The sequence below is a fragment of the Poecilia formosa genome, unplaced genomic scaffold, assembly GCF_000485575.1.
Source record: "Poecilia formosa unplaced genomic scaffold, Poecilia_formosa-5.1.2 Scaffold15, whole genome shotgun sequence".
Classification (NCBI taxonomy): Eukaryota; Metazoa; Chordata; class Actinopteri; order Cyprinodontiformes; family Poeciliidae; genus Poecilia; species Poecilia formosa.
Window position 1 is genome coordinate 1,014,740 of NW_006799954.1, and position 27,699 is coordinate 1,042,438.

Here is a 27,699-nt window from a genome sequence, read left to right on the forward strand (position 1 = left end):
TATATATATATATATATATATACATATACATATATGTATATATATATATAAATAAAACTAATTTTATATTCCCACACTACAGAAAGAAGCTGATAATTTTTTAATCAAAATTTTAAATATTGACAACTTTCTAAATCTTATTGCTGAGAAAGATAATGGCACACAAGTTATTTGCATCTTATTTCCATTTTAATTTTAAACATGAGGTAAAACATTTGATAGGCAAGTATAAAATAGTATACAACAAAGTATAGAATAAAGAATCTTAAGATTTCTGAAATAAATAAAAACATATTAACATATAAGTAGTATTTAAAAACAACTTTATCTATATTTATCAAAGCCAACATCAGTGGCTTCCATGGCCTCTTATTACCTTCATCTGATGAATTCAGCGACAATATAATCACTCACTCAGTAAACAGTTTAGACCTGTAATTCCCTATTTAGAATACTAAAATAAATGTTGTAAATTCTACTGGGAATTCATCTAAAGCAGCCATCAGCATGTTTATACTTCCATTAATGATGAAAAGTGCAGGCTCTACATGGCAACACTGTCCTCCCCACGTATATGTGTGCAGTGACAGAGTGCAATGCTAAACAACATATTGTTGCAAAGCTGCTCTCAGTGGACACTGGCAGCCTGCTGCGTGACAAGGCCGTCCAACAGCCTCAGTGAGTTTGGTTCGGTAGGGAAAATTATTATTCATCAGCTATAATTAAGCTGCATGATGCATCACAACATGCAGCCAAAACACAGTTATAAATAAAGCAGGCTAATCTCCTGGAGTCAGTAATTACTTTATTTTCACAATCTAACCCAGATATTTGCAGTCTCATATCTTAGTGTAATATTGTTTGGACATTAGCTTAACTTACAAGCATTATTTAAAACTTTAATAACTTCAAGTTATGAAATATGTCATATAAACTGTGTGGCAAGTAATGTCTGCCTTTAGCAGTCAGGCATAACGTTTTGACCATTGACAGGAGATGTAAATAACATAATCTCTTCATCTTGACATTAAATAGTTGGTGGCACAAAGCAGCAAGTCAACACTGTCATCAAAGTTGATGAAGCCGAATTGATAAAATCACAGACAATGGATGAATGGATTGAAGTGTTTTTCCCTCCGAACATAATCTACACTAAAGTGAACTCAAAATGTGAACGAATCAAGCAATTTATCTGATAAAGAAGAGTTCACTCGCAAGAATACTAAAAGTTCAAGTAACAGATGAAAGTGGTCGCCCCAGCAGGGAGGGTGTACGTTGTTTTTTTTTTTTTTTTTAAATCATTCAATCAGTCATCAATCAAATTTTATTTGTAAAGCACATTTCAGCAGCAAGGCATTTCAAAGTGCTTTACATCATTGTGTACAGCAAAGTGGGTTTACTTATCAAGCATAAAAGATGTACACATAAAATAGCAGACACTTCATTTAAATTATACATGCGAAAGACAATACACCTCTTTGCAACGAGGAATGACATCTTCACAGATTCACCGTTACTTTTCCAGGCCTTAAGGCGACTGAAAGGCAATCCTTTAATGCAGTAAAAAAAAAATAAATTCCCAATTCAGTGATATGAAACTATGCTCCTTCTCTCAGTTTTCCGCAACTATGACTATAGATGTTGGGTGGGAATTTCTAATACTCTTAAATTTTAGTAATTCGTTGCTGTTTCTTTCTTCCACATCTTACTCCTTTTCTGGTCAAGGCAGGACCTGTTGCTGACAGGGAGGTGTAGAAAAACCGAGAAACTGCTTCTCAAAGCTAACTGACGCAGCCGCGTCAAGTCTGGATGAATGGAAAACGAGAAACTACCCAACTGGGTTATTTCGTACCTGTGAGATTCAGTTAAAACTTCTCCACCAGCATTAGGTCAGCTAACCGGCCAGCTAACCCACAATGACATATCCACGTCCTCGATCTGTTCCTCTTCGCAGCCAGTGGAGACGCCAGACTACAGTGCTAAGGTTACCTTGCCTAGGTTAGCCACTTTTCGGAGAGAAACCTCTGGGCGTTAACGATTTCTGTCTGACAAGAGAACAGAACAAAATATTTCACCTGTTATAGTGGCGAAAAATAATTACTTAGCATCTAAAGCTGGGCGAATTCTCACTGCATTAACTGTGTGTAAAAACATTCCTATCTTTGGTAAGCTAAAGGTCCAGCTTGCTACGCTGGTGCTGAGAAGCTAGCGGAGGCTCGCGAATGCTTGTTGCTAAGCAGCGGAGCCAAAGAGTGCAGAAGGCAAGAGAGGAAAGGAGGAACATGCGTCTTTCCTTGGGAGCCTTGGGATCGTTTGTAGTTCCAAACTCATGACAGTTTGAAATATTTTGAAGAAGATATCCCAATATTAATCAGCATATAGTTATATATGTCATTGTACAAGCTTGCTTATTTGGTTAAACATGATGAATGAAGGAATATTGCCATGGCTAGCTGTACTTAGTCACAAGATAAAAACGAGGACGCCTTCTTTTTCAAAGAGTTGGCCACTGGTGGGTGCGACTGGGGTGCACAAAAGAAGCAAAAATCATTCACATAATTCAAGATTTTTATCCGATGAAAGTTATTCGACAGATAAAACAAACTGCAATACAACAACATAAGAAGAAATTTAGATAGATAGATAGATAGATAGATAGATAGATAGATAGATAGATAGATAGATAGATAGATAGATAGATAGATAGATAGATAGAGCATTTGTGTGGGTAGTGCCTTTTAAAAACTTACTAAATCTTCTAATGACAAACAGCTTTTGGTGGAGGGAGTGGGATGCTGTGGGACACTACAGATTATCTCCAGAAAGGGGATTATAGAATATGTGCTCATGCTAACTATTTAATTCAAGTGGAAATAAACAGGCTTTCTAACAGTGGAATAAATAGTTTTAATATTAGTGACATACAAAAGTGCACAGTTAGGCATTGGCATTGCATGAAGAATTAAACATAAAATTTAAAACATTGTGAGATAATAAAATAATTATATATATTAGGTTAGACATCGGGTATTTATTTATTTTTGACATGAATACATCAAGTTTGTGTAATATGTTTCTTTACTTGTAATAGCATTTTACAGTGGAAACTTATTTATTTATTTATTTATCTGTTTGTTTGTTTTTAATGCGATTATGCTCCCACCTGGCCTTATAACACTCTTTTCTGCACTAATTAAAAGGACAGCAAAGGTTACATGTGACCATGTTTTTCTTAAACCTAGACAGTAGCTTAAACAAAATGTTTTACGGAAAAAAGTGTTTGATATTTTTCGATTATGTAACAGAACTTTGTCACTTTTCATGTTGCGTTTCGGTGTTTTATTTATTTATTTATTTATTTTTTAATGTGTCGGCATCAGTTGGAGTGACAAAACGAGCGCTCACTTTATACGTAAGCGTTTCTCTTCCTGCTACGTCACAGTTTAGCCGCGTCTGTTGAACAGTCCACTTTTATTTGGCGGGATTGGACGCTGCAGAGCCTGCTTCCTCGTCTTGTTGGTAACGTTATAGAAAATATTTGTATTACTGTTGTTTGTACTATTCGTTTTGAGCTCATTCGTTTATGTCTCCATTAAATGTCACATGCTAGCTTTCAGACTGTTCGACGGGAAAGTAGTTTTATTGAGAATTTATTTGTGTTTGTCACAAGAGACTTTATCAACGTTGGTGAATGTGTTGGTTTGATTGACTTTTATTAGGTTAGACATCGGGTATATTAAAGTTTATTTGCACTTATTTAATGATACTTGCTTCAACTCATTGCGTGGTAACATTTATTAGCGTCGTTAGCATCGGTGGCTTTTTGAAGTGCTGGTGAATTGAAAGCAGAGGTTCTAGCTGACAATGTTTTGCAATGTAAATATAACAATTCTCGCATTTTGTATATAAAAAACTGCGATCAGCTGGCACGTATGTTCGAGCTGGTAATAGCTATGCTATGTATCGTACTTTTATTCAGTTCTCTTCGTCTGTATACGGTATAAAATTGACTATGTGGTTGTTTAAACATTTTACACAAGGTTTCTTTCTTTTTCTTTTTTTTTTTTTACAGACGTTGGTGCATCAATGTGTGCACATAGAGTAAAAAAAATGTGTTATTCTAATTGTAAAAACTTGACGACTCAGCTTGTTTTGTATCTGCATATTTCGGATAATTTGTTTATGTAACCACTAGGCACCATGCAGTTTTCTAGCAAAAAACCCAGGGCTGTTACTGACCTCAAGGCTGAGCTCTATTCACAGCCTCTGCAGTTCTACGCACAACCTCCACTGGAAAACATCTCCCTCTCTGAATTTGAGAGTTTTGCTGTTGATAGACTGAAATGTAAGACTCACTGTAATCTCTTTATTCTCTATTTAAACAGATATTCTTTTTGTAACAGGTGTTGTTTACTTGTCTGTATGTGTCTTAATTTTAATGTGCTTCCATATGTATTTTCTTTCCTTAATTCTACTGCAGTGCTGAAGACTGTGGAGAATTTGGGAGTCAGCTATGTGAAACTAAATGATGACTACTTGAAAAAACTCGATAATGAGATTAGAACGCTGAACTTTCCACAGGTTGGTGTGAATATAATGAAACACCATTTAGATGCATTTGAACATATTGGTATATAATTGAAATGATTTATGTCAGTAATTCAGTGAAAATAACATTTTTTTTTGTTACTTTACCGGTGCATCATATTTCAAGCCTATATTTATGTCACCAGAAAATGAAAATATTTGAAGAAAAATTTAAAATTAGATTTTTAATGCAGAAATGTCATGTTACTACCTACACAATCACAGGGCAAAATGCAACTTGATATTGACCAGAAGACAGTTATGACACCCTCCACAAGTAGAGTAAGCCAGAGTTGGCTGTTTCAGAGTACTGTAAGATGTTATATTAATGAAAAGGTGAGTGGTAGTGGTAGATGCACACGCCATCTGGATAACTGCAGCATTGACAAAATTGTGAAGCAAAACTGATTCAACAGTTGAGGAGAAATTCACAAGGTTTGGACTGTAGCAAGATGTGCTTCTAAAGCACAGATACATCCAGGTATGTACAATCGTAGCATTCCTTTGTTAAGCTACTCTTAAACCACAGACTTCTTTGGCACTGTTCTGCAGTTAACCCCCCTTCAGATAATTTGAGAATTTTATCACGATCATCTGCTGAGACCATAGACTATATGTGCTATCAGAGGAAGCTTTAGGGATTGTGGATATAAAAGGGACTTGAAAACCCACGCATGCACAGGGAGAACATGTAAACTCCATGCAGAAAGACCGGGGCTGGGAACCTTCTCGCTGCAAGGCAACAGCTCTACCAACTGTGCAGCCCTCTTTTCTTGTCATGTCAGAACCTGTATTTTAATGGGTTGATAAATGATCTGTTATCTAACTTAAGGATGCTAAGGACCAGACTGAAAAACGCAGAAAAGACCACATTTCGCACTTCATTCTGAGACTGGCCTACTGTCAAACGTAAGTTGACTTTAATTATCTTGTACATAGAGAAGTTACAATGCAGCTAACACTTTTTCCATTGATGTTGCAGGGAAGATCTGAGACGCTGGTTTATTCAACAGGAAGTCGATCTCTTCAAATACCGCTTTAAAAAACTGGATAGTGGTGAAAAACTAGAATTTCTCCACAAGAATAATCTCCAGTACAATACAGTAAGTGTTTGTATTTGTTTCCATTTTAGTAAATACACTCTTTACATTAGATATTTCAGAACTTTGAAATACCTTTTACCTCATGTAAAATATTTTATCTTTGTGCTGGTGTGCTAAAAGGGCTTGTGGGTTAATAAGAGTATTACAGTTAGATTTGTAAGCAAATATTTGATTTGCATCAAATATGTTTTATTGCATATTTCCATAAAACATAGTATATCCTCATCTTACATAAGGCAATTTGTTTAATAGATACTCTAAGAACTTTTAAACTTACAGTTACTGACATACACAAAATGAGGAAACTGATAGCAAAACGTTTTTGTTGAAAGGAGACTGAAAAAAGGTGGAAGGATTGTAAAAATACAAACAGATTTAACTTTCAGGGTTTCATATTGTATTTTATGTTTCCAATTCAATCTCTGACTGTAAAGCGAGAGGAGCAGGCAGTAGGTTGTGAGCGCTCTATAATGGCTGCACAGTGTTTTGTTGTCCACTAGGTGGGGCAGTTTGATCACTGAGTCCCTGAATGGTATCCACAGGCTGACTTTCAGCTGGAGTTGTTGCAGCTTTTTAAAGTACTGCTATTAAAATGTAATGCATTTTGGAAATATGTTTTGTCACATTTGACTTTTGCAAGTTATGTCTCATGCATCCTAATCACAAAGGACTTAATTATTTGTCTTTGTAAAGTAATAAAATACTTTACTAAACACTATGTACATTCTTTTTGTCTGTACATGTAGTCTCTAAATCCTCAATTGAGAGATATGTTATTAACGGTGTATATGTTGATGAATACTAAAATGCATAAGAGGTCACTTGACGTCTTTTGACGTTACTTGACTTCATTTGACGTCAAGTAACATCAAATGAGGATAGAAGTGTTGTGCTAATTAAAAAAAAAAGTCAGTTTATTTACACTGGTTCAGCCTTTAAAGCTGAAACCCATGAATGCTGAAACTTCCTGATAATCTTTCAGATTAGTGCTGAGGAGAAGGATAATCTGAGGGAGAAACTTACCATCTCCAGCTATGCTGCCAGTGGAGTCAAGTTGGAGGAACAGGATTTCTACAAAGTGAGTTACTCATTTCTTTTCATTGAGACTGATGATGGTGTTAATTCAGATCACTTTCACAAGTGCAATTTTAAGCACCAAGTATTCACCTAGAATTTATGTACAAAGTGATCAACTGTTAATATGTGCCTATTATAACAGACGCTATAATAAATATGAATTAATTTCTACATGAATGTTGTAGGATTCAATATGTCTCATGTGGACAATATTTCCAAATAAGGTCTTGTTCACTGGACACATTTCTATATTTTTTTCCTGTACAGTTTGTGAACTTTTAACCTGAGTAGGTGGCAGCTTTCAGCATGTTTTAATATATGAATAACCTGCGTTCCGCGCTTTTCCAGAAACTACACGCAATTTCCAATGTCTTTCTGTCTCATCCAGACCAAAGAGATTTCTCCAGATTGTTTTATTTTTAAATCATGCCATAAACCTGAGAAAAGGAAAAACACATTTTAGGACATTTATAGTAAGTATTTTAAGAAAAAATATTAAAGTCTTGAGTTATAAATGCACATTTTAAGGAAACGCGTTTCTGCACAGTGGCTTTCGTTCTTGTGATGGAAAGAAATAAGCCTGATATTTTTTTTTTATTATTGTATATCGTGCACAGTTCAAACGAAAAACAAACTCATGTGGTATGGAGGAAATTGAAAAAAAAAAAAAGGTGTCATAACTCAATTCCATGAGTTTACACACACTAACGTTGTCTTGAAACACCTTTTGATTCAGTTCCAGCATTCAGTCTTGTTGATTCACCTTTGTTTTATTGTAAGTCTGATGAAGTCACAACAAGCAAGTTTATTTCCCTTGTTTCATCTGGACATCTGAAATACGATTCAAATGTCCAGACAGCTTTCAATTAAATATTGTTTACATTACTTAAAGTCATGGGTCAAAATTCATCTTATTTCATAAAGGTGCGACTCAGTATAAAGATTTTTGATGCTGTAAAGACCAGCATCCATAACGGGAGAAAAGAGACACAAATGCAACATTACACAAACCAGATGTTTTTTTCTGAAAATTGATTAAATATGTTCAGAGTTTTTTGTCAAACAACTGGTTTTGTTCTATATCTGTTTTGACTATGAAGTGGGGCTGCATACGGAAATATTTTGTCCAAAGACTTGACAAAAACCTCCCAAAACCATCTGGAATAATGTGTTATGGTCTGACGAAGCGTTACTTTACATTTTAGCCCATAATTCCCAAAAGTGTTTGGCATGTAATAAAATTACCAAATGAACCCCACGAGACGTACTGAGCAGCTCCAAATGATTTGGCTTTGAGTAAATCCCCCACAGGTTTTCTGTTAGGAAACTCATAAAGAAGTGGGGATTTAATTGTCAACACCACATTGAGGCTAAATGTAAATTTAGATGAATTAAAAAAAAAAAGGTCATTGGCAACCACATTCATAATGTGTAGAACCGGTTGAAGTATAAAATTATAACTTATAGTTGACATAGTAAAAAGAAAAATTGTAATATCTGAGTGCATTTCAATCTGCAGTCAGTTCAGAACATGAACACAAAGTGGGCAAGTTGCCTTGGCCTGCTAATTGACTCTAATTTACATTCCATTGAGTAGAATGTAAATCATTCTCCCCAACAGCTCTGAAATTTGTGTAAATCTTCAAGTAAACAGCACTCTGTCAATCCCCAAATCCCTTTAATCCTGGGTATTTTTGTATAAATTATTTCATTTTAGGTGGTTGCGATGCACTTTCGAGTCAGATTTTGCTATTAATCAAATATGTGTTCTTAAAGGTTCCCTTTCAAGATGCTCTCGACCTGGTGCGGACAAGAAAAGTGTACCTCAAAGAAGGCTATGCATACATCCCTCACAACGAAATCGTCACCATTGTTCTCAACGATTTCCGCACGAGGCTTTCTAAAGCTCTTGCAGTAAGTACTGATGGATGTTTTGTATTTAAACCACACAAAATGATTGAAAGGCTGTAACGTTGCAGTCCCGCAAATCAAATGTCAGAAAAGCGCAAGAGCACACATTTCTTATGGCGTTAAGAACACTCACTGCACTACAAGTTCAAGTGCTTGTTTGAGCACATGTAGTTTATTTTAATGCACATTGTTTACTAAAAGCTTGACTTCATGAGGCAGATTGGTAAATTGCATCTGTTGACTTTGTTGCCTTGAGGGAAATTGGAGAAATGCGGCGTTTAAATGAGAAGAATTAGTGTGCACACATGACATTAAATGTCTGGAGGGAAGACTGGCAACAGCTAGTAGGAAAAAGCTTATTGTCCCTGCAGGCCTGATGTTTTTTTTTTTTGGTTTTTTTTAGGCGTAGCAGGGGTTGGGGTGGTCCATGGTTGTGCAGCATCTAGGGGCTCATGTTTTGCTCTTAATAACCTGAGGGAGTAGAAGTGCAGCTTTTTTGGAACCAGAGGCATTCCTTGTTATTCATGCGAGGTGACAACTGCAGTTCTGTGCTGGGGAGGAATCCAGCCTGCAGATCAGGCAACAGCTTCATTTAGCAGCCAAAGTCAGTAGTTTGGTATGATAAATGAAACACAACCTCTGTAGATTAGATGCTTCACAGCTGATCTGAAGAGACTTTCTATTGGAGGAAGTGACAGAAGTATTAACAAATCCACGTTTAGACTTTTCTTGGCCGAGACAGATTTCAGTTTTCTTCAAAAGTCTGACCTGCCAAATTGAGTTCTGACTGATTCCAGGTTAGAACACAAAAGAGAAAGAAGGTACTGCATGTTCTTTGATTGAGGTAGTAGTTTGTGATGTTATAGAAAATTGGGGAACTTTGTGATTTCTTCCTCATGAATACATCGAAACTTGTGTCCCTAAACTTTGCCTGAATTTTGTTGGAGAAATTGTGAATATTCTTAGTTTTGATGGCTGGACCCACCTTTCATTCCAATTTTTTGTGTTTGATGTTGGGCTGAAACAATCAGTTAGATTAATCATGATGAATCAATTATTCAAATAATTGTCAACTAATTTAGAAATGGACTAATCATCGTCTGGAACATACAGACTCACAAGAAGACCATGTTCCGAGCAGTAATTAAATCAAAAGTGTACAAAATATACACATTTTTATTTAAAATAAAAAAATACCTTTTGTGTAAAAAATTTCTACCCAGAACTGGAGTGACAAAGGTTTTGCTTCACCTGTTCAAATGATGTAATAAGAAAATAAATAATAATAAAAAAAAAACTATTACGCACATTTTGTGAAAAAATAAAATAATTAACAGATTAGCCATACACTATATTGATAAGTCAAACAGAAAGCCCTGAGCTTTTCACTTTTTGGTGTAATTATTTGCTACATGCTGTTTTTTAGGCAACAAAATATATATTTTCTTATTTTAAAACAAAGGAATTTAATTATTTGTATTTTTTTTTGAAGTGCTTAAATGGAAAATTTGAAGAATGTGACAGTTTTGTATGCTGTTGTCAGAATAATCAATAGAACAATTAGTTACCAAAATAATTGTTAGTTGCAGCCCTAATTTGATAATTGATTAGAGCCACTTGTGGGAAATTTGGCTGACTTTGATTCCTGGTGTAGGATTCTAAGGTATTATATTGTAGCTTTTGTTGTTTTTGATGGCCTAATGTCATTGGCTCATCCCAAGAAGCGGGCTACATTCTGGGACTTAATGTCAGAGATGGTGTTAATGTTCACATTCATTGTGAAATAAAAAGTTAAGTACCTCATAAAAATGGTCCAGTTCACAAAGAGCTGGGATGGCTGTAATGGCCACTGCTGTGAGGGCACGAGGAGAACATTGTTGTTATCAGGCAGTTGCCAGGGCAACTGACAGTCATTATAAAGATCACTTGACTCTCAGGATGCCTCACAGATGGATTAGTTGTCACTACCAGCAGCTGATTGGAGTGACATTTTAAATCTGAAAGCAGTTTCTATGTGAAGGCATCCATACCCGTTACACCAGTTCCAGGCATCCACATTGCACCAAAGCAATGAGCCTTAAGAAAGCATGTTGATGTCATAGTGCTACATCATTAATTTCATTATCATCATGGTGGTACTTATTTTTTTATGTCTCTATGTAATGCTATTATGCCCTGGATTTATTTGTTAACAAAGACGTCTAACCTCAAAACTCTAATTATAATTAATGGACAGTGACTCAGAGGTTTAGGTCTCCTAACCAAATCTGAACTAATTTAATTCAATGCGTCATGGCTAAGCAAAATGAAATCCAGTAGTTCTCATTTATCATTTTAGTCTGTCTTAAAAGTTTATTTTCTGTGCACAAGAAATGCAACATAACCAAAAATCCAGTTTTTTATTAGCATTATGCTCTGTTCAGAAACCTCCTTCAATCAGTATTTTATCATGTAGTGCAAACATTGGATTCTGCTGAGAACATAATCTAAAATGACTTTTTGCAGCTTAAACTCATTTAAAACTCACTCCTGGCAAAGTGAATTATATGATCACCTGATTTATAGAAGTGTGATTTCAGATGATGGTTAAAAAAATAACTTCTTATGTTGGTGCCTGCTGAGTAACAAAGCATGAGAGCTTTCACAGGCTGTGCTTTTTGTCTGAAAGTTAAAAAAAACAACTAAATCAATTCTTTGCTTCCTCCTCAATCTAACACAGTTTTAGGTGCAGATGTCCTATTGTTGGCAAAGTGAGCCTGACGTATTTGATTCTGGTTTATCAAAGCACAAGTCCACAATCAAAGGACAGAAAGCACAAGCTAATGCAAATGGAAAAAAAGAACAAAAAACAAAGAGCAGCTTGGTTTAGCCATTCTTCCATTTCCAAGTAATTATCTGGATTGCTAACTGCTGAAATGGAATAATTGTCCCAAATTATTTAAACTTTTCTGGAAATCTGCTATTGTGTTTCTGTGTTGTGTATTTCCTTCCACTCACAACAACAAAAGTAAATTTTGGAAAATGCATAACATACAAAAAAAACCCCACTCTGAACAAAAGATGCATTTACACCATCGTTTTATTTGAGTAGTGAAGGTTTGCTTTGAAATCAAACTGAGCTGGTTTGTTTTGAGGCTAAAGCAGCATTTGAATACCAAAACCAGAAATAGTCAGAAGTTGTCAGACATCATTTGACAGTTATTTTATGTGGTACAGATGTTTTAAAGATGGTATGGGTTTTACATCTATTTGCACTTTAAAGTCTTTCACACTCCCAAGATAACCGTCTGCTCCCCACCACACAAGCTTTGTGTGAATGTTTTGTTTTAAATATTGCAATTGCTAATCGCATCAGCTAAAACACGTTCTGTCTGGTAAACAAATAAGATTACCTTCTAAAAGAGTTAGAACTACAATCAGGTTAATTCAATGAAGGCATTGCCCATTTTAAGAAATGTTTTTATTCAGTTTAAATTAAAAAAAAAAAAGCTGAGAAACACTGGGGCTATAATTAAAAGATGTTGTCTCTCAAGTTTTCAGTGGAAATGCCTTTAAGCAGTTTGGTTGTACTGATCTGCAGCCTTAGGATTTTCTAATCCTTTGACCAAGACATTATTCATGTGATGCCCATCTTTTCTGCAGTTGACAGCCCGCTCCCTACCAGCGGTGCATTCTGATGAGCGTCTCCAACCGCTTCTTAACCACCTCAGGTAAGCAGTAGGATTAAAAACTTTGTTGCTTTTCTTGTTGGAAAAAGAATATTGTCACGAATGAACATCAAATGTGCTCTTGAAGTGTTGTTGAGTAAATCTGTCATTTACTGATGTAATTCTTCATCACCGTTGGGGTGCGATGCTGCATGATATTTTATTTTCACTTGTTTCTGCAAATGCACAGTTTTATATTCCTGATAACAGACACCCCAGAGCTGTGATGTTGTCATGTGGTCAGTTAGTTGTCAAAGAAACTGTCAGCATTTGTCATGACTTATAATCAGGGAAACTCTTCAAAAATTACAGTAGTAATTATTTTTTGTCATTTTGACAGCTGATTAAGAAAAGAATATTGAATCATCTTGAACTCTGATCTCCAAAGTTTTGGTTTTCATAGACCGCTTTAATTCCAACTTTTATCGCGGCTTGAATCTAAAACTGTGTCTTTAATGGACAGAAAGTCAGAACTTTCTGTGTGACTTATTTTTGATCACTGGAGTAAACATCACAGATCTAAATAATTGCACAGATGACATTTGTCTATTGCACTCATTGTTAACCACGCACAACCTCTGTGTTTTCCTTAGAGAATATAGACCCTTTACCTTTCATGACAGAAGTTGAAAGCTCAAATTGATAAAATGCTAACTCCATTTAACTTTTCTGTTATTACCAGACTCTGCATAGAAAATTAAATGTTAAATAGGCACTTACACCTGTTGTTTACTCCAACTTTGTTCTTTAAACACCCCAGTAAAACGGCTACTATTACCTTAAATAGCAACATCAACGCTGAAGAGTGATGTTGACCAGTTTACTGTTAGGTATGGTGTGTTTACTGACTGATGAAGGTCAGGTGTTTGAGTGTCCAATTGTCCAGTTAGCAGTCATGCTAGTGAAGCTGAACTCTGTCTAAATGTGTTCACCAGATCGTTTTATGGAATATTCCTTATAGCAAATGTGCGAACATACATTTGTTGTCACTAACGGACACAATTTGCAGTTTGATCAATTTAAAAGAACAATTTTGATCGTAGTCAAATTCTGCAGAATTTATTTTGAATTTGTGTCCTGTGTTGAATGTCTGAGTCAACCTCGTAATCTGGTTTGATTATATTTTCCTGAATTAAAGGGGATTTCTTTTTGTCACACTGATGTTTTTTTCCAAATGATGCATCAGTACTAATATAATAACATTAGTTGAACATCATATTGTCTGTTTTAAAACAGCTGGTGTATTACCTAACGATGCTTGTAATCGTAAATGGGCTTTGGAAAGCTACAGTTAACTACATGTGGCTCAATTTTATTAAAGCTGTGTGCAATTTTTGGCTATTTCAATCTAGATTTAGTAGCAGGAAATAATGAAATATCCTTGCAAAATAGCAGGAGAGTTTATCTTTGTTTTAGTAAAACAGCTGAAGGTGTTTATTTTTGCCTTAAAAGTAAAAACCCAAATACACCGGTGGAAGAAGGGATTATCCCAGAGTGTTGTTGGGGATTAGTGGATAGGTTGTTGAGATAAATAGCTATGTCAGTAATCTTTATAGTGGGCAGAATATTATATGATTTGCTGCCCAATCAGTTTGGACTCTGGCTCAGCACCGGCCTTAATTGGGTTTGGAAGGAGATCAGAAAAGGCTGTATGGTCTCAACCACCATAAACAGATTTTATGCTACTTTGAGTTCTAATGGCAACTGCATTTATTTGAGAAAAACAGACCTGATGCTTTATTGTCTTATTTCAGCCATTCCTATTTGGGACAGGATTACAGCGTCCAAAAAAATGTCGGGAAAATCTCCTTGGAGCAGATCGATTCAGTAAGTCTTTCTGATCACGTCTGATTAGAATGCCAGGTTTTATTTATTTGAAGATAAAAGGTAAAAATGGGATGCTTATAGAATATCTTGTCACTTAGTGGTGACATATTAAAGTGCCTGGAGAAAAATACAGAAAGTTCACAGTTCCTTGTTTTAGCCAAAAAAAAAATGACCAAGAGCCTCACTGTACTTGATGTTTGATTTAGCAAGAAGGTATTTTCTTCTTAGTGATGCGATGAGTACCGTTTCATACCTTAATCCAGGCCCTCTGCTCTAACTGTGCTACATGTTTTAGATGTTTTCTTGCTTCAACAGACCATATTTAGATGATTAAATTACCTCCTCAGCATGTCATTAAGTTCCAGTAGAAGGTTGTTAACAACCCATTTATTTTCAGTCAGGTGTGCTGAAACAGGGAAACCTCTAAAATATACTGGAAAGTGGTCCCTGAGTGTGATTAATGGGACGTTCATAAGCATGCTTTGTTTATTATACATGTGTAAAACAAAGTTAGTAATTTTTTATCGTGTGACTTTTTATGGAGATTTTTTTTGTCCATCATTAAAAGTCGAGTGTTTTCAGCTTGCAGGGAAGTCCTTCCCGCTCTGTATGAGGCAGCTCCACCAGGCGCTCAGAGACCAGCACCATCTCCGCCACGGAGGCAGAATGCAGTACGGTCTCTTCCTCAAAGGCATCGGCCTCTCTTTGGAGCAGGCGCTGCAGTTCTGGAGGATGGAGTTCATACGAGGCAAAGTGGATGCAGACAAGGTAATTTTGTAACTAAACTTTTAATTTTAATTTGCTCTGGCCTGCTTAGCAACAAAGCAGAATGCATCATAGTCAACAAAATGTTTATGAATTATTAAGCCGCAACCTAGTTTGCAGCTGTTAAGAGGAATCTTTAGCAGACACTGAAATTTTGACTTGTTTTGTATTTATCACAAAAATTATAAGCTAATTCAGTATCATTTCAAAATGAAGCAAAATCCATTGACGGAGACAACAAAACCTTGGTTATGTCCTGTCCAGATAACTGGCCTTTACCAAGTTTATTTCTATTTAAATCACTCAGACTCAAGATATTCTGACAGAGAATTGGATATATACTCTGATGTAAATTATTTGAAGGAAAACTGGTATTCCCAACACATAATACAATACCTACTTTAATACATAATGGTGGCAGCAACAACTAAGAATTGCTTTTCAGACTCCATCTCACTCGAGGTTTACGGATGTTTTTCAAAGAATACCCAAACATTTCATATTGTGGATGTGTAAAGTTGATGGAGACATACAGTACATTTTGACTCAGGGGAATTGAAAACAAATGCTCGCCACACTTTTCAAATTTTTTATTTGTAATACATTTTGAAAAAAATAGTTTCCTTCCACTTTCCAATAATGTGGAGTCTTTTGCAAGACACTGTAGCTACATCTCATTCCACTGTTCCACAATAAATTTATATTCCAAGTGGATTAACTTTATTCTAGACCATAGAACACAAGAAAAAAATACTTTATATACTATTTTTTTTTCTTTTGTTTTTTGCCCCTGCTGATTTACTTGGACACTAATATTGAAATGACAAAATATAGTTTGTGCAACATCAACAGTTAAATTTGACTCTATAAATAAAAATGCCCATCACATCAGATGTTAAATTAAGAATATGTTCTAGAAAAGTCTGATCCCAAATGATGCTTGTATTTAGACGGGGGGGGCTCACTTAGGCCAGGATTGATGTCACCCTGTACTGACGGCTCCTCTGCTGTGCCAGCTGAGCTTTAATGCAGCTTGCTTTAAAGAGTGTTGGCAGGAGATGTTGCCACAGCCACGCTATGCTAACATCTGCTACGGGAAAGTATTTCAAAAACAGCCACTGGCAGCCACTGTGTGTTTGAGCTTTTTGTGCTTTAAAGACAGAAGTGTGTTTAGTGCTCCCAATTTAATTAGACAACTAATGTTAAAAACACTGACAGGATACATCGTGCTCATTCAGTTGACTTGGGCTGTGGTTTGCTAAAACACATTTCTGAGATCTGTTTTGATTTTGATTTTTTTTTTTTTAGCTTATTCAGAAGCTATAATTAGAACCCAAAGTCCTCTTCAATACACCGTGGAGAAACTTCAAAGAAATGAGCTACATTTCCACAGGACTAGCAAATGGCAAAATGGAATACAGAGTGTGTATTAAATTCAACACCCTGGTTGACCTACCAATTGCTGCGCGAGAATATTGGGAATTTACCTTTCCTGTAGAAGTGTTTGAGTAAGGGCAACCCCTGTGCTGTCCAACCACATATCCAGCATCCTGCTGCACAGGCATTCTAGCATAAGTTTGCAATTATTTTAGGAGGTATGGTCTCTGATGTGAACTTTAATTGGCTTTACTGCAGAAACTTTGAGCTCACATGGTTGCTCAGTGTTATTACCCAGCTGCTGCTAATAGGATCAATTTTTCATTGTGTAGCTCTGCATCACACTGAGGTGCATGGATCTCGTGTAGCAGAGCTTGCAGAGCAGAAGAGGAGATGCTTAATACAAAGATAAAAACTTCAGTGGCTCAGATCCGATCAGCAATAGGACATCTTAATTGGGACATTCCTTGTACTTAGGCTGAATGTTCTTCTTACAATGAGAGGTGTAGTGTGGAAAAGAGGGAATCATCGCTCTGACTTTGCTGAAAAAAGCCAGTTTGTTTGCCAAGATGTCAAAAAAGCAGCAGCTTTCTAAATGGCATCCACATGTATACTGTCAGATCACGCCCTGTCAAGTCAAATTGGCCAATCGCCTCAGTCTTCCAGAGAGGAAGAAGAGAAACAAAAGTTTAACTTTTTCATAAATAATGTCAAAATTAACAATTGATCAATTATAAAGCGTCAAGAAAACATATAATTTACAAGTCATTTTATTCTTCTCTAAATTACTTTGATTTTCTCCAACCAGTCAAACTCCTGCTTCTTACCAGCTGACGTCCTGTAAAAGAGCTAGCAACATAGAAACGCTAGACAGGAACTTTGTGCTTCTTGATTCTCGTTAGTTCAAATGCTTCGATGTGCTTTTGAACTGGTGAGATTATTGGGAACAAGAGTTGAGACAAAAGTCAGTATAAACACCAGCTTTATTACCGATGTAAGATAGCATGTACTCAATTTAAGGCATGTTTTGATTTTTCTTATAGGTCAGACTCTAAAATGCAATTATTATTCAGCAGATGTACATTAACATTAAGGTCTCCTGCTGTAACGATACGTGGCCACATCAATAGGGAACGTTGTTATTTCAAATACCTTCAGTCATGCAAGACAAAAGATCTAATTAAAAACTTGACACTGTTGGTCAGTTTTTAATCACTCACTCACTGTAAATTACAAATCTTGCTATGTGGGCGTCTGTTGTCAGCAGGGGAAAGGAAGTCGGTTATAGTTGATGGAAAAAACATGTAGGTGAAGCCATTGCGGTCCAGTAGGAAGACCTGTTCAGCTTAGCAAAAAAACATGAGTGGGGAAGAGAGTCACTTTTCAGCAGGATTATAACCCCATGCAGCCATTTCTACACAAAAATTGCTTTAGATAAGAACAAATGTTTATGTTAGAATGACTAAAACGTCCAGACCTATATTCAAATGAGAATCTGTGGCAAGATTTGAATATTGATGTTGACAGATGCTGTTTATCCAGTCTGACTGAGCTTAAGCTTTTCTGTGATAAGCATGAGCAACAATTTCAGCAGCTAGATGTACAGAACTGTTGAAACGTAAACCAAAAGATTAACAACCGAATTTGCATGAAACATAGTTTTACAAAGTACTGACTCGGGCAGGTTGAATAGAAATGTGTTGTAATTTTTTTGATTTGTATTTTTAAAACATTTAGGAAATCATTTTTTTTAAACTCTGTGTATGAGTAATCTTTTTTTTATTGAGGTACATATGATCTCTCACTAGTTAAGTTAGTTGAAAATATAATTATATGAACCAAAGTTGCAAGGCTGTCTGACTAATTTGAAGGCAGACAAAAACAACATTGGTGATTCATTTTTTTTTTTTAAGATGCAGCAAACCCCTTTTTTAATCAGGTTTTTGTTTTTTGAGTCCTTGTTTCCATGTTTCTGTACAGATTTAACTCAGAATGAATCTTTTGTGCTTACGTTAAAGTTTTCTAACCCACACAGGAATTTCAAAGAAACTTCTATGCTGTTTGAAAGTGTAGTGAATGTCAAAACAGAAATGGGAAGAAATTCCTAAAAAAAAAAAAAAGAAAGAAAACAAATAACATTGACTTTAATCAAGTAGTGCCCATTGTAGTTTCATAATCTCTTCATCCATCAGGCTCACATGCCGGACTTTTGTTGTGGCCCTTTCTTTTTTTTTTGTGCCCCGTTTTTGAGGTGTCTTACTTGCCATGTAACGCGTGTGATGGCTTTCGGAAAAAGCCCTGCTTTTGTTCCACAGCCGAGGCATCTGAATGGTGCTGACCAGCTCGCAGCTCTCACAGTGATGTATGTGTTGTGTCAGAAGCTGCACTTTGTGGCATGCTGCACAAAGCCTTCTCATTAGTATGCGACAAGAGGAGAGAAGGAAGATGAGAGGCAGCGATGCCGAAAGGAAGGCCTGGAGGAAGAGGCAATGTAATATTAGACTAGTGGGAGAGGGAGAATTGATGAAATTAACTTGATCTATCCATTCTTCTTGCCACAGACGTTGGCCTATTCATTTGTAGGAGTGTCTATTTGTGCCACTTTGCTGTAGCGTAGTGTGGCCTTGGGGCAGAACTGCTGTTAAACTACTTGTTTTACAGACCTTAACTTTAAGTTAATTCCTTTCTTCTAACTGACACCATCGGGGTTGTTTTGCTGCAGGACAAAACTGGTTAACTTCGTCGAATTGTTTCCATAATGAGAAAACAAAAGTATGAAGAACATTTGAAGCAACATTTCAGGATTTTATGCAGGAAGTTAAAGCTTGAGCACAAAGAGGTTTTCCAAATAGATAATTACTCTACTGTCAAATTAGTGCCAAAGTGGCTTAAGGACAACCACATTAATGTTTTAGAGTGTACTTTACAAAACCCTTATCTTATTACCGTAGAGTACCTAACTTATTTTCTCAGATGGACCAGCACAAACGTTAGGTGCACCCAAATTTTAGACCTCATTGCGTTTAACACCACAGTTTAACAGATCCACTTTAAGTCACTCTCCAACAAGGGAATATTCACTTGTAAATGACTAGCAATCTAGTAAACATAAAAATCTTTATTGAAGCTAAATAAAATTGTAACTTACTGAAAAATCGTTCAGTGAGCCTAACATCAAGAGATTAAATAATTTAATGTAATGAGATGATGAAATGAAAGAAAAGCTAAATTAGAAAAGCAAATGTTTCAAAAGTTAAGCATGTTATGAACATCTCAAACTGAACATTTCATTCATGTGCTACTCTGGGAGTCGTATTAAAATCGGAAAAAAAAAAAAAAGTCTAAAACATTACACAAATAATTTAGGAGGTTGTTTGCATCTGGACACTTGCTCTCAGCTTCATGTAATTACTGGGCCCCGGGTCGACAAACTAGTTTTGGTCAGGCGTTGAAATAAAACCAGTTATTTAGTGTTATAGCAAGTGTGTTTTGCAGGAGAGGCAGAATTGGTGCTAAACAAGTACCAACAATGTAGAATTACAACTGATTTGGTAAAATGTTATTAAATCTCTTGTTTTTTTGTTGTTGTTGTTTTTTTACGGTGTTGTAAAAGTTGTTTAGCTGGAATTAAAAGTAGTCTTTAAAGGAGACTCCTAACGCTTTCACCGCTAACCTTTCTTGAACCATTATTTAAAAAAAAAAAAACCCTGAAAAAATAATTTTTTATTGATGTTGCACCAATTTGATCTTAGATAACATTACTGAAAACATAATTTTAAGTCCAATCAGATCCTTCTAACTTATAATAAAATTAAATCTGTGTTTATCCTAATCACACTCAGTATATTTCTTCCTGCGTCTTATGATAGAACTGTTTAAAGATACTGGGAGCAATAGAGAAGTGATTATATGGCCAGAAATATGCCTCATATAGAAAAGAAAGTTGGAATATGGCAGGGTAAAGAATTATCCTCACCACCTAATGGAGTGTTTTAGCAACACAGCTAAAGATATGACTTGGAGGTCACTTGCGCTCGATGCAACCCTGAGCTTAATCCAATAGCAAACCTTTAAGTCTATTTCGGGGGAGCGTAACGGCTTTCTTTATACAAGTCTAATAGCAGAAACCTTGACCTCATTCATTTAAATACTGTAGAAAAGAGAACTTTGAGCAAAGACCATGATTTAGTCTGTTTGGGGAAAAATATGTAACTCTCTGGTCTTTGCAGTAAAGTGAAGCTTTAACGTTGCAGAAATACGATCACCTGATAAGAGCAATATCACCATATCATATTTTTACTGCTGATTACTGAGTAATAACTTGAATCCTCACTTGTAATGTGTGCTAAGACTCTGTTAGTGTCGTGGTGCTGTCGTGTTGGATATAATATTGGATGCATATCACTGTAGTTTGTAATTAGATGAAACACTAAATATATGAAGTAGCAGCTGACGTTAGCAAAAAAAAAAAATAGAGGCATTTATCATTCTCCTTTAACCTCAGTAGTGACCACGCGATCACTTTGTACCACTTAGGATTCTTTTTATATCCAGATTAGTCCACAAAATGCATATTAAACACACTTTAGTGCCAGTGGACTATGGAGCTCTTAAATCAGCAAGTGGCCTCTTGAATCCTTAGAAGCTCAACATAATTAATGTCTGATTTATCATACTTAAAGAAGATTTGATGGGTTTTTAAATTGCCACTGCAGCTAGTCACATTAGGAAGTTCAAAGGTTTTATTGCGACATTAATGTGTGTGGGTGCAGTTTTGGTGATTATCGTCTCCTACTGTCAGAGCAGTCTGGGTGGTGGATGTTACAATGATGTTTTTTCTTTTTAGAAGGCAGTCACAAATGTGTGTTGGTTTTACTTTTTGGGGAGGGAGCTTATTAAAAAAAATCTATAAAGTGAAAGTGCTTTTCTAAAAGTGAAGTGAATGTGAAAGTATCCTAAATTTTGACACTTTTAAAATATTCTATGGACGGTTAGTTTGTGTTCTCCACGTTGATGTTTTGCTTCTTGAAGATCTGTTTCTCCAGACTGGAAAAATCCGACTTGTGAAGGTTCATTTAATTTAAACCTCAGTGCAAAAATGTCAGATATGCTTTTAGAAAGATTAAAGGAATAGTTCTGCATCTTTTGAAGTTTTATTTTTTTATTTTTATCCATAATCAGTGTTGTACTCTAAGAAAACAAGTCTCTTTGAACATGCAGACAAAAGCACCAATACAGGAACAGAAAACTGGGCAGTGGAGGTAACAAACATGTTGTCGCTGCCATTGTGGTGCGTTGCATTTGGAGTAGATTTCAGTTTTCTTAACTAATTTTTTAATTAAACTACCAAAAGCTCTTTTGACAGATAGTATAATTTTGCTTTTCAAAGCAACCTTTTTGTTTTTGCTTTTTGTGTTGTCTAGTTATTTTGCCATCAGCTTGTTTACTGATGGCTTTGATATTTTGCTCATTTGTTGAGATTAAGACGGTGCAAATTTGCATGTAGCTGAGCGATAATTAGTTGTTTGAAAAAGGAACCTGACTGATCATCTATAGTCAGAAGTTCTGTTTTAAGATGCCAGTAATTTTCTTCCTTTTCATTTGAAAGTTAAGGTCATGGTTTAACTACCATCATTGTTCAATTGGACGGCCAGAGCACCTGTACTAAACCAAGCCCTCAATGGATATTCTGTGTTACTTTTTAGCAGGCCAGCATTTCTGCATTCAAAATATATATGTTGTTTTGGTCTTGGATCATATTTCCTACTGACAAACTAAATTATAGTTATCTACTAATGAGGTGTGTACCAAAATTTTTACAAAAACAGAAATAAACACTTAAAACATAGCCAAGTTATATGAGGTTCATAAACTTTTTAGGATACCTGATGACAGCTTTGTTCTTCAATTTGCTGTGGTGAATTTTAGGAATTCTCTGTTTTTATTTTTTTTTATTTCGAGCGGTCGATATAAGGTCTAATGTACCATTTAATGAAGTAAATGTTCTTGTACTGGAATGTAGCTAGTTTTTTTTATTCTCCAACATTCTTATTGAAGAAACTCTTCTCTCTCTTTTTTTACCTTTTAACCTCATCAGAAATAACTATTAAATCGTTTTCAGCATCAGCAACTCTGGTCTCTGCAGGTCCCTGTGCTACGCTGCGCTTTCACAAATATCTTGGAAAGAACACTGGGAAGAAGAACCGTTCTTTTAACAAGCCAGGGGATACACTTACTCAATATTTTCATCATATTGCTTGAAACTCGTGTTTCACTTTGAAACTGATTGCTACAACTAGTCAAAACAGATTCTACTCAGTTTTATAATATCGTATTATTTCCCCTTAGTAAGAGACACACATAGCAGTGCGGTATTTTTCACAAGAAACTTGTGAAAGTGCGTTGGATTTGCCTTCATTTATTTCTTGATTTAAAGTACGCCTCATGTTGTGTCGGAGTGCTCTTCAGGACAAGGAGGCAAAAAGTGCGGAGAAGGATGGCCTCATTAAAGCATCCATAACGCAGCTATCTAGAGTGTTGCAACACCTCTGTAGCAGGTTCTCTCTAATAGCTCTATATTTCACAGTGGAAAACTTCCCTTCAGAACTGACATGATGTATGACGGTGCCTCTTTCACACCAACCTTGTCCCTCTTATACTCTCATCCTTACTAATGCCTTCTCTTCCTGACCCCCCTTCCCTTACCCTCGTCTCTCTGTAGTTTGACAAAGCATATGCCTACAGCATCCGCCACATGTTTGGCAAAGAAGGCAAGCGAGCAGACTACACTCCCTACAGCTGCATGAAGGTGATTTTATCAAACCCACCCAGCCAAGGCGACTATCATGGTGAGTTAGCGTCTGCAAGAAGAAATCATTATCTGTTGGGTTTTAAAGTTTTTTGTTTTTTTTTGTTAAATTTGATTTGAAGTAGAGACCTTGGTATGTAAAAACATTATAGTTTATATAAAAACATTATAGTTTTTACATACCAAATATCCTAAGTACTTTATTAGAGCTGACATTTTAAACGGCCTTAACATCTTACATTAGGAGCTATCATTACTTGTAGCAGTCCCTGTGTTTATTCCCTGTAGAGTACGGAGACCCTTAACTTAAGTGTGTAATTTTCAAAGACTGCCAACATTTCTTAAACCAGCTTGTTCTATTGAGGGACAATTGGACTCTTCAAAAAGATGAACCTGACACACTTTGCTGTTGGTTCACCATCACGTAGTTCTGAATGTGTGATTTCCAATTGTGGCAGACTGAATGAACAGCTGGCACGCTTCAGCAGAAAACTGTTTGCTTTCTGGAAACCTCACGGACCTTGTGTGCTTCCTCAAGCTTCACTTTTAAACACCTCAGTGATGCTGAAAAGATTTGACTGAGGCTTCTTCTTGCAGTAACAGCTTCCTCTCTGAAGAGTGCAGTCTTCTAGCGTTTATGTGCCTGATTGCACTGATCATAAATAATATTCCAGTATTTTATTTATTTTATTTTCATTTAACTTCCAACCATTGGATCAAGTGTAAAATCAGCCAAGTGTCCCTTTCTTTTGTAGTGTCTTATAATTGATTTATTGATCTATGTTGTTCCTGTTGTCAGGATGTCCATTCCGTCACAGTGACCCAGAACTACTGAAGCAGAAGCTTCAGTCCTATAAAGTGTCTCCCAGTGGAGTCAGTCAGGTGGGTTTTTTTCCAGTCTGACCATAAAGTCGTACTTTTTTGCTTCTGAGCAGTAAAAATCATTTCTTTTACTAAGAAACTTAAAAAAAAATTATTTTAGAAAACTTTTAGAAGTTGCGGAGGAAAAATCCAGTGAACGATTTACGAAATTTCTGTCAAATAAAACATTTAGGAACCAACAGACTGTGATATTATTGACTCACATGAGCTGGTGTGAAACAAGGCAGCATAATGTCATCAAACACTGTGGAACAGGGTTACAATTGATTAGAATAAATGGATAAGTCACAGATATTGCAAATGGCAAACTGAGCAAGAAAGTAAAGAATTGAGAGCTTTTGCAAATCTTTTTCCCCCTGATGTGTTCTTTTTGAGATTTTTGATCGATAAATCAAACTTCTAGATGATGCTTTGTCAAAGTCCCTAATTTAAAGAAAAGGACATAAAGGCTGTATAAGAAGGAATCTAATATTGAGTTTGAAGATGTCTACTTTAATCAATAAGTTTTCCGTAAGCAGAATAAACATTTATACAGATTTAATAAAAGGTAATTTTCACCAATTTGAAGGATAATTAGACAACATGATGATAACAGTGCATTCAGCACTTTTGAAGCCACAAAAATCAGCATCATGCTGACGCTTAAACAAATTGGTTTAGGAGCTGTGGTGTTAAGTGAAACACGGTAACACTAAAGTTATTGTTTATATTTCCCATGTCTCTGCAATCTGTCTTCAACCATTAGATTAAACAGGTGGTCCCTGAGACATCGTTAATATCTTATTTGTATGTTTGTTGGAGAAGGATTCGAAATGCATCTCAATGAACAGCTGCCATTTTCATTTTTTTTTATTAATCTGTTGCTCTCATAACTACAACAGCTCCATTTTTTTCCTTAACAAAATCAGTTAAAACTAGTTTGAAAGTACAATTTCTGGTAGAGAATCTGCTCAGCTCATTCCTGATCTATTACCAGCTGTAGAGACGAGCGTGCCGGTAGCGTTATTACACCAGAGGCTGGAAAGTAGGAGCTTGGGGAATGATGATTACAAACAAATCCAAGCTGAGGAACAGTCGTTGGATTTGTTTTCCAGGAGAATGAAAAGCTCCAATATGAATGCTCCAAAAGGCTTCATTTAGTTCCAGTTAGTCACATGTGAGAGTAACTGCTCTTGTTTTGCGATGCATGTGATGTTGGTCTTTGCACAGGACCTCAGTGTCCTCGGAAAGTTAGCTTCTCACATTATGAGAATAGTTAATACGGTTTAGATCAAGTTTAAAGCTGCCTGTGGTCATTCTACCAAGAGCTGATTCATCTGTTTTTATTAGCTTTGCAAAGATTTCTTTAAGAACGTGTTTTCTGCTGTCAATCTGATTTATGAACTGTGCTTGTGTTGGTAGTTGACCCAAATCCAATTAAAATGGTTATTGAAACTTTGCTGCAGCAGCACCAGATGCTGATGTTATCTTTAAATGTGACTGTAACTCTTTATGTAAACACTTGAATTATCTGAGGTGTAACTTTTTCTACCTTTTGTTGCAGATTCTTGAGCTGGTCAAAGGGATGCATTATCAGCTGGCGTGCCAAAAATACTTTGAATTGACCCACAATGTAAGTTCAGTCTGTTTTAATTGCTGGCCAGTGTTTACATCTCACACTGAAACACAGTCGTCACATCCATGACTATCAGAACCATGTGTTTTTTTTAAAGTTTGTTCAGTCGTTCCAGCCTATTTTATCCTCTGTAGACACTTACAGAACTGTGATCTGTTTGACTTTTGATGGTTGAAACTCATTACTTATCACGTTTTGCCTGAATAGATGGTTGCTTAGATCAGTGTGATGCAGATGCTTGCTAAATATAACCGTACGACATTTTTTCCTCACATTTGTCTGGCGGGTTGCCATGTGTCTCTACTTGATTTGAAACACATGGTCTGATCTGCCTAAATCAGACAATTTGTCAAGTCAGCTTGCACTATTTAAATACAGCATTCATTCTGATTTAATCTTGGCTACAAGCTTCAGTTAATTTTTCAGGGGTTTATGTAAACTAATACAATGTAGATAATATCTGTGAAGCAGAAAGAAAGAAGCAAAAAGGTTGCTTTGAAAAGTAAAATTATGCTGTTTGTCAAAAAAATTCTGGTTCAGGTTTTATACACACAGGTACGGGTCATTCTGATGTGTGAACTTAAACAGTTGGTCTAAAATACCACTGAAAGTTTTTTGTTTTTTTTATTCTTATTGCACTCAGTACTTGGAAACAATTAACTCATTAGATCATCTGTTTAATGAGTTAATATACTACATTATAGCTTTTATGCTTGCAACCAAGAAAAGCAGCACTTTTTTCCACTCTTGTTACTTTTAACACCCCCTTCATTTCTTTTCTTTTTTATTTATTTATTTATTTATTTATTTTTTTTTATAGTAATATTTTACTGCAAGTTATAAGTAGGTGGAAGTATTGTGACACAAATTATGGCACAAACTGTTCTTTGAATATTTTTATTGCTTTTCTTGTTGACATAATTTAATTTATTCTCGTTCTCCAAAGGGAAAAATAACAAGTTTTGTTAGTTTGTCACTATCTGTAATTTGTCACACAGCAGATGCTGTAGCAACTATAGATACGTCATGTACTTCCTCTAAAGGAAACCATAAAATCATGAAATGATTCAAACCATCAGCGACTCGGCTCAGTTATGTGTCTCTGAAATTCTGCAACGCGAAGAATTCAGTAAAACATTTCTCATCGACAGTGAGAGAGATATTAAATGACCATTTCATCAAAGGTGACATTGCATTAAATCAGTCAATCAACCTGTCGTCTTCACGATAACTAGCAGTTAATGTCCTCTCTTGACCTTCCTCTGCTGTGCTTTCTCATTTTTTTCTGAGCAGGTGGAGGACACCTCTTTCTCTCTCAGTCACCCCAACCAGTACTTCACAGAGAGCCAGAAAGTTTTGGGCGGAGGGAAAGATGTGAAGCGAGAAACGGACACACTGCAGAGGCCACAGGAAAGCTCTGCCGCCAGAGGATTGACTGCAGCTCGAGAGCCAGCAGTAGATGAATCCCAGCATTTGGCTGAGATAACAAAGAACCTGGAGACCGACTTTCAAGATGCCTGATTTCTGTTTTAATCCATGTGGAAAAGAGTGCTGGTTTGAGGGTCAGGTCTCTTGCTGATTGAAAACTGTATTATCTGACTTGCTGAGTAAGATCTTTTGAGTTGTTCTAGTCAGTCATGCAGTGCCTTGTTCTTTCACATATTTTGCTGTGTTACAGTCACGAACGTCAATGTATTTTTTACTGGAATTTTATGTGATTGTCCAACACATTAAAAATGATTTTAAAAAAGGATGGCTTGATGCCTTGCATTCATTCTGTTTTTACAAATGAAATCTGTAAAAGTTATATGAATTTATCTTTAGCAACTACTTCATCAGTACATTGGCTGCAACTACACCTGCAAGTTTTATGGGATGTGTTTGAACCAATTTTGCAGTTGTATATACTGAACCTTTTTCTCCATTTTTTTTTTTTTTTTTTTACAGAATATCTTTAACGTGATTGAAATTGACGGAGAAAGCATTTGTAATTAAGTTTGTGCTGTAAGATGCCCATTTTAAATCTGCCTTATTTAGGGG

General features: G+C 36.0%; 2 protein-coding genes across 3 annotated transcripts in view; one reads left to right on the forward strand and one right to left on the reverse strand.

The window, feature by feature from the left end:
* rab23 (RAB23, member RAS oncogene family) overlaps window positions 1–2,239 on the reverse strand; it is a 7,906-nt gene extending 5,667 nt beyond the window's left edge. Inside the window, exon 1 of the mRNA XM_007546163.2 lies at window positions 1,853–2,239. The gene's annotated coding sequence lies outside the window, so the exon portion shown is untranslated. The remainder of the gene's footprint in view (window positions 1–1,852) is intronic.
* A 1,174-nt stretch (window positions 2,240–3,413) lies between these two features.
* prim2 (DNA primase subunit 2) lies at window positions 3,414–27,412 on the forward strand. Of its 2 annotated transcripts, none has more exons than XM_016668460.1 (14): window positions 3,414–3,519; window positions 4,196–4,345; window positions 4,481–4,587; window positions 5,420–5,496; window positions 5,570–5,690; window positions 6,673–6,768; window positions 8,544–8,681; window positions 12,321–12,388; window positions 14,140–14,212; window positions 14,795–14,980; window positions 23,076–23,202; window positions 23,962–24,044; window positions 25,588–25,656; window positions 26,953–27,412. In XM_016668460.1, the coding sequence occupies exons 2-14, from the start codon at window positions 4,201–4,203 to the stop codon at window positions 27,178–27,180; spliced, it is 1,518 nt and encodes a 505-aa protein (XP_016523946.1). In that variant the 5' UTR covers window positions 3,414–3,519; window positions 4,196–4,200; the 3' UTR covers window positions 27,181–27,412. The 2 variants fall into 2 exon arrangements, with proteins under 2 accessions (XP_016523946.1, XP_007546227.1); XM_007546165.2 differs by having other exon boundaries at window positions 4,481–4,581.
* Window positions 27,413–27,699: the final 287 nt, after the last annotated feature.

Bases quoted from the DNA above. Each gene is read 5' to 3' on its own strand.
- prim2 (XM_016668460.1), top strand. From the start codon at position 4,201: ATGCAGTTTTCTAGCAAAAAACCCAGGGCTGTTACTGACCTCAAGGCT. The intron at 4,346-4,480 runs GTAAGACTCACT...ATTCTACTGCAG, and splicing joins TGCTGTTGATAGACTGAAAT to TGCTGAAGACTGTGGAGAAT. The intron at 5,497-5,569 runs GTAAGTTGACTT...TTGATGTTGCAG, and splicing joins AGACTGGCCTACTGTCAAAC to GGAAGATCTGAGACGCTGGT.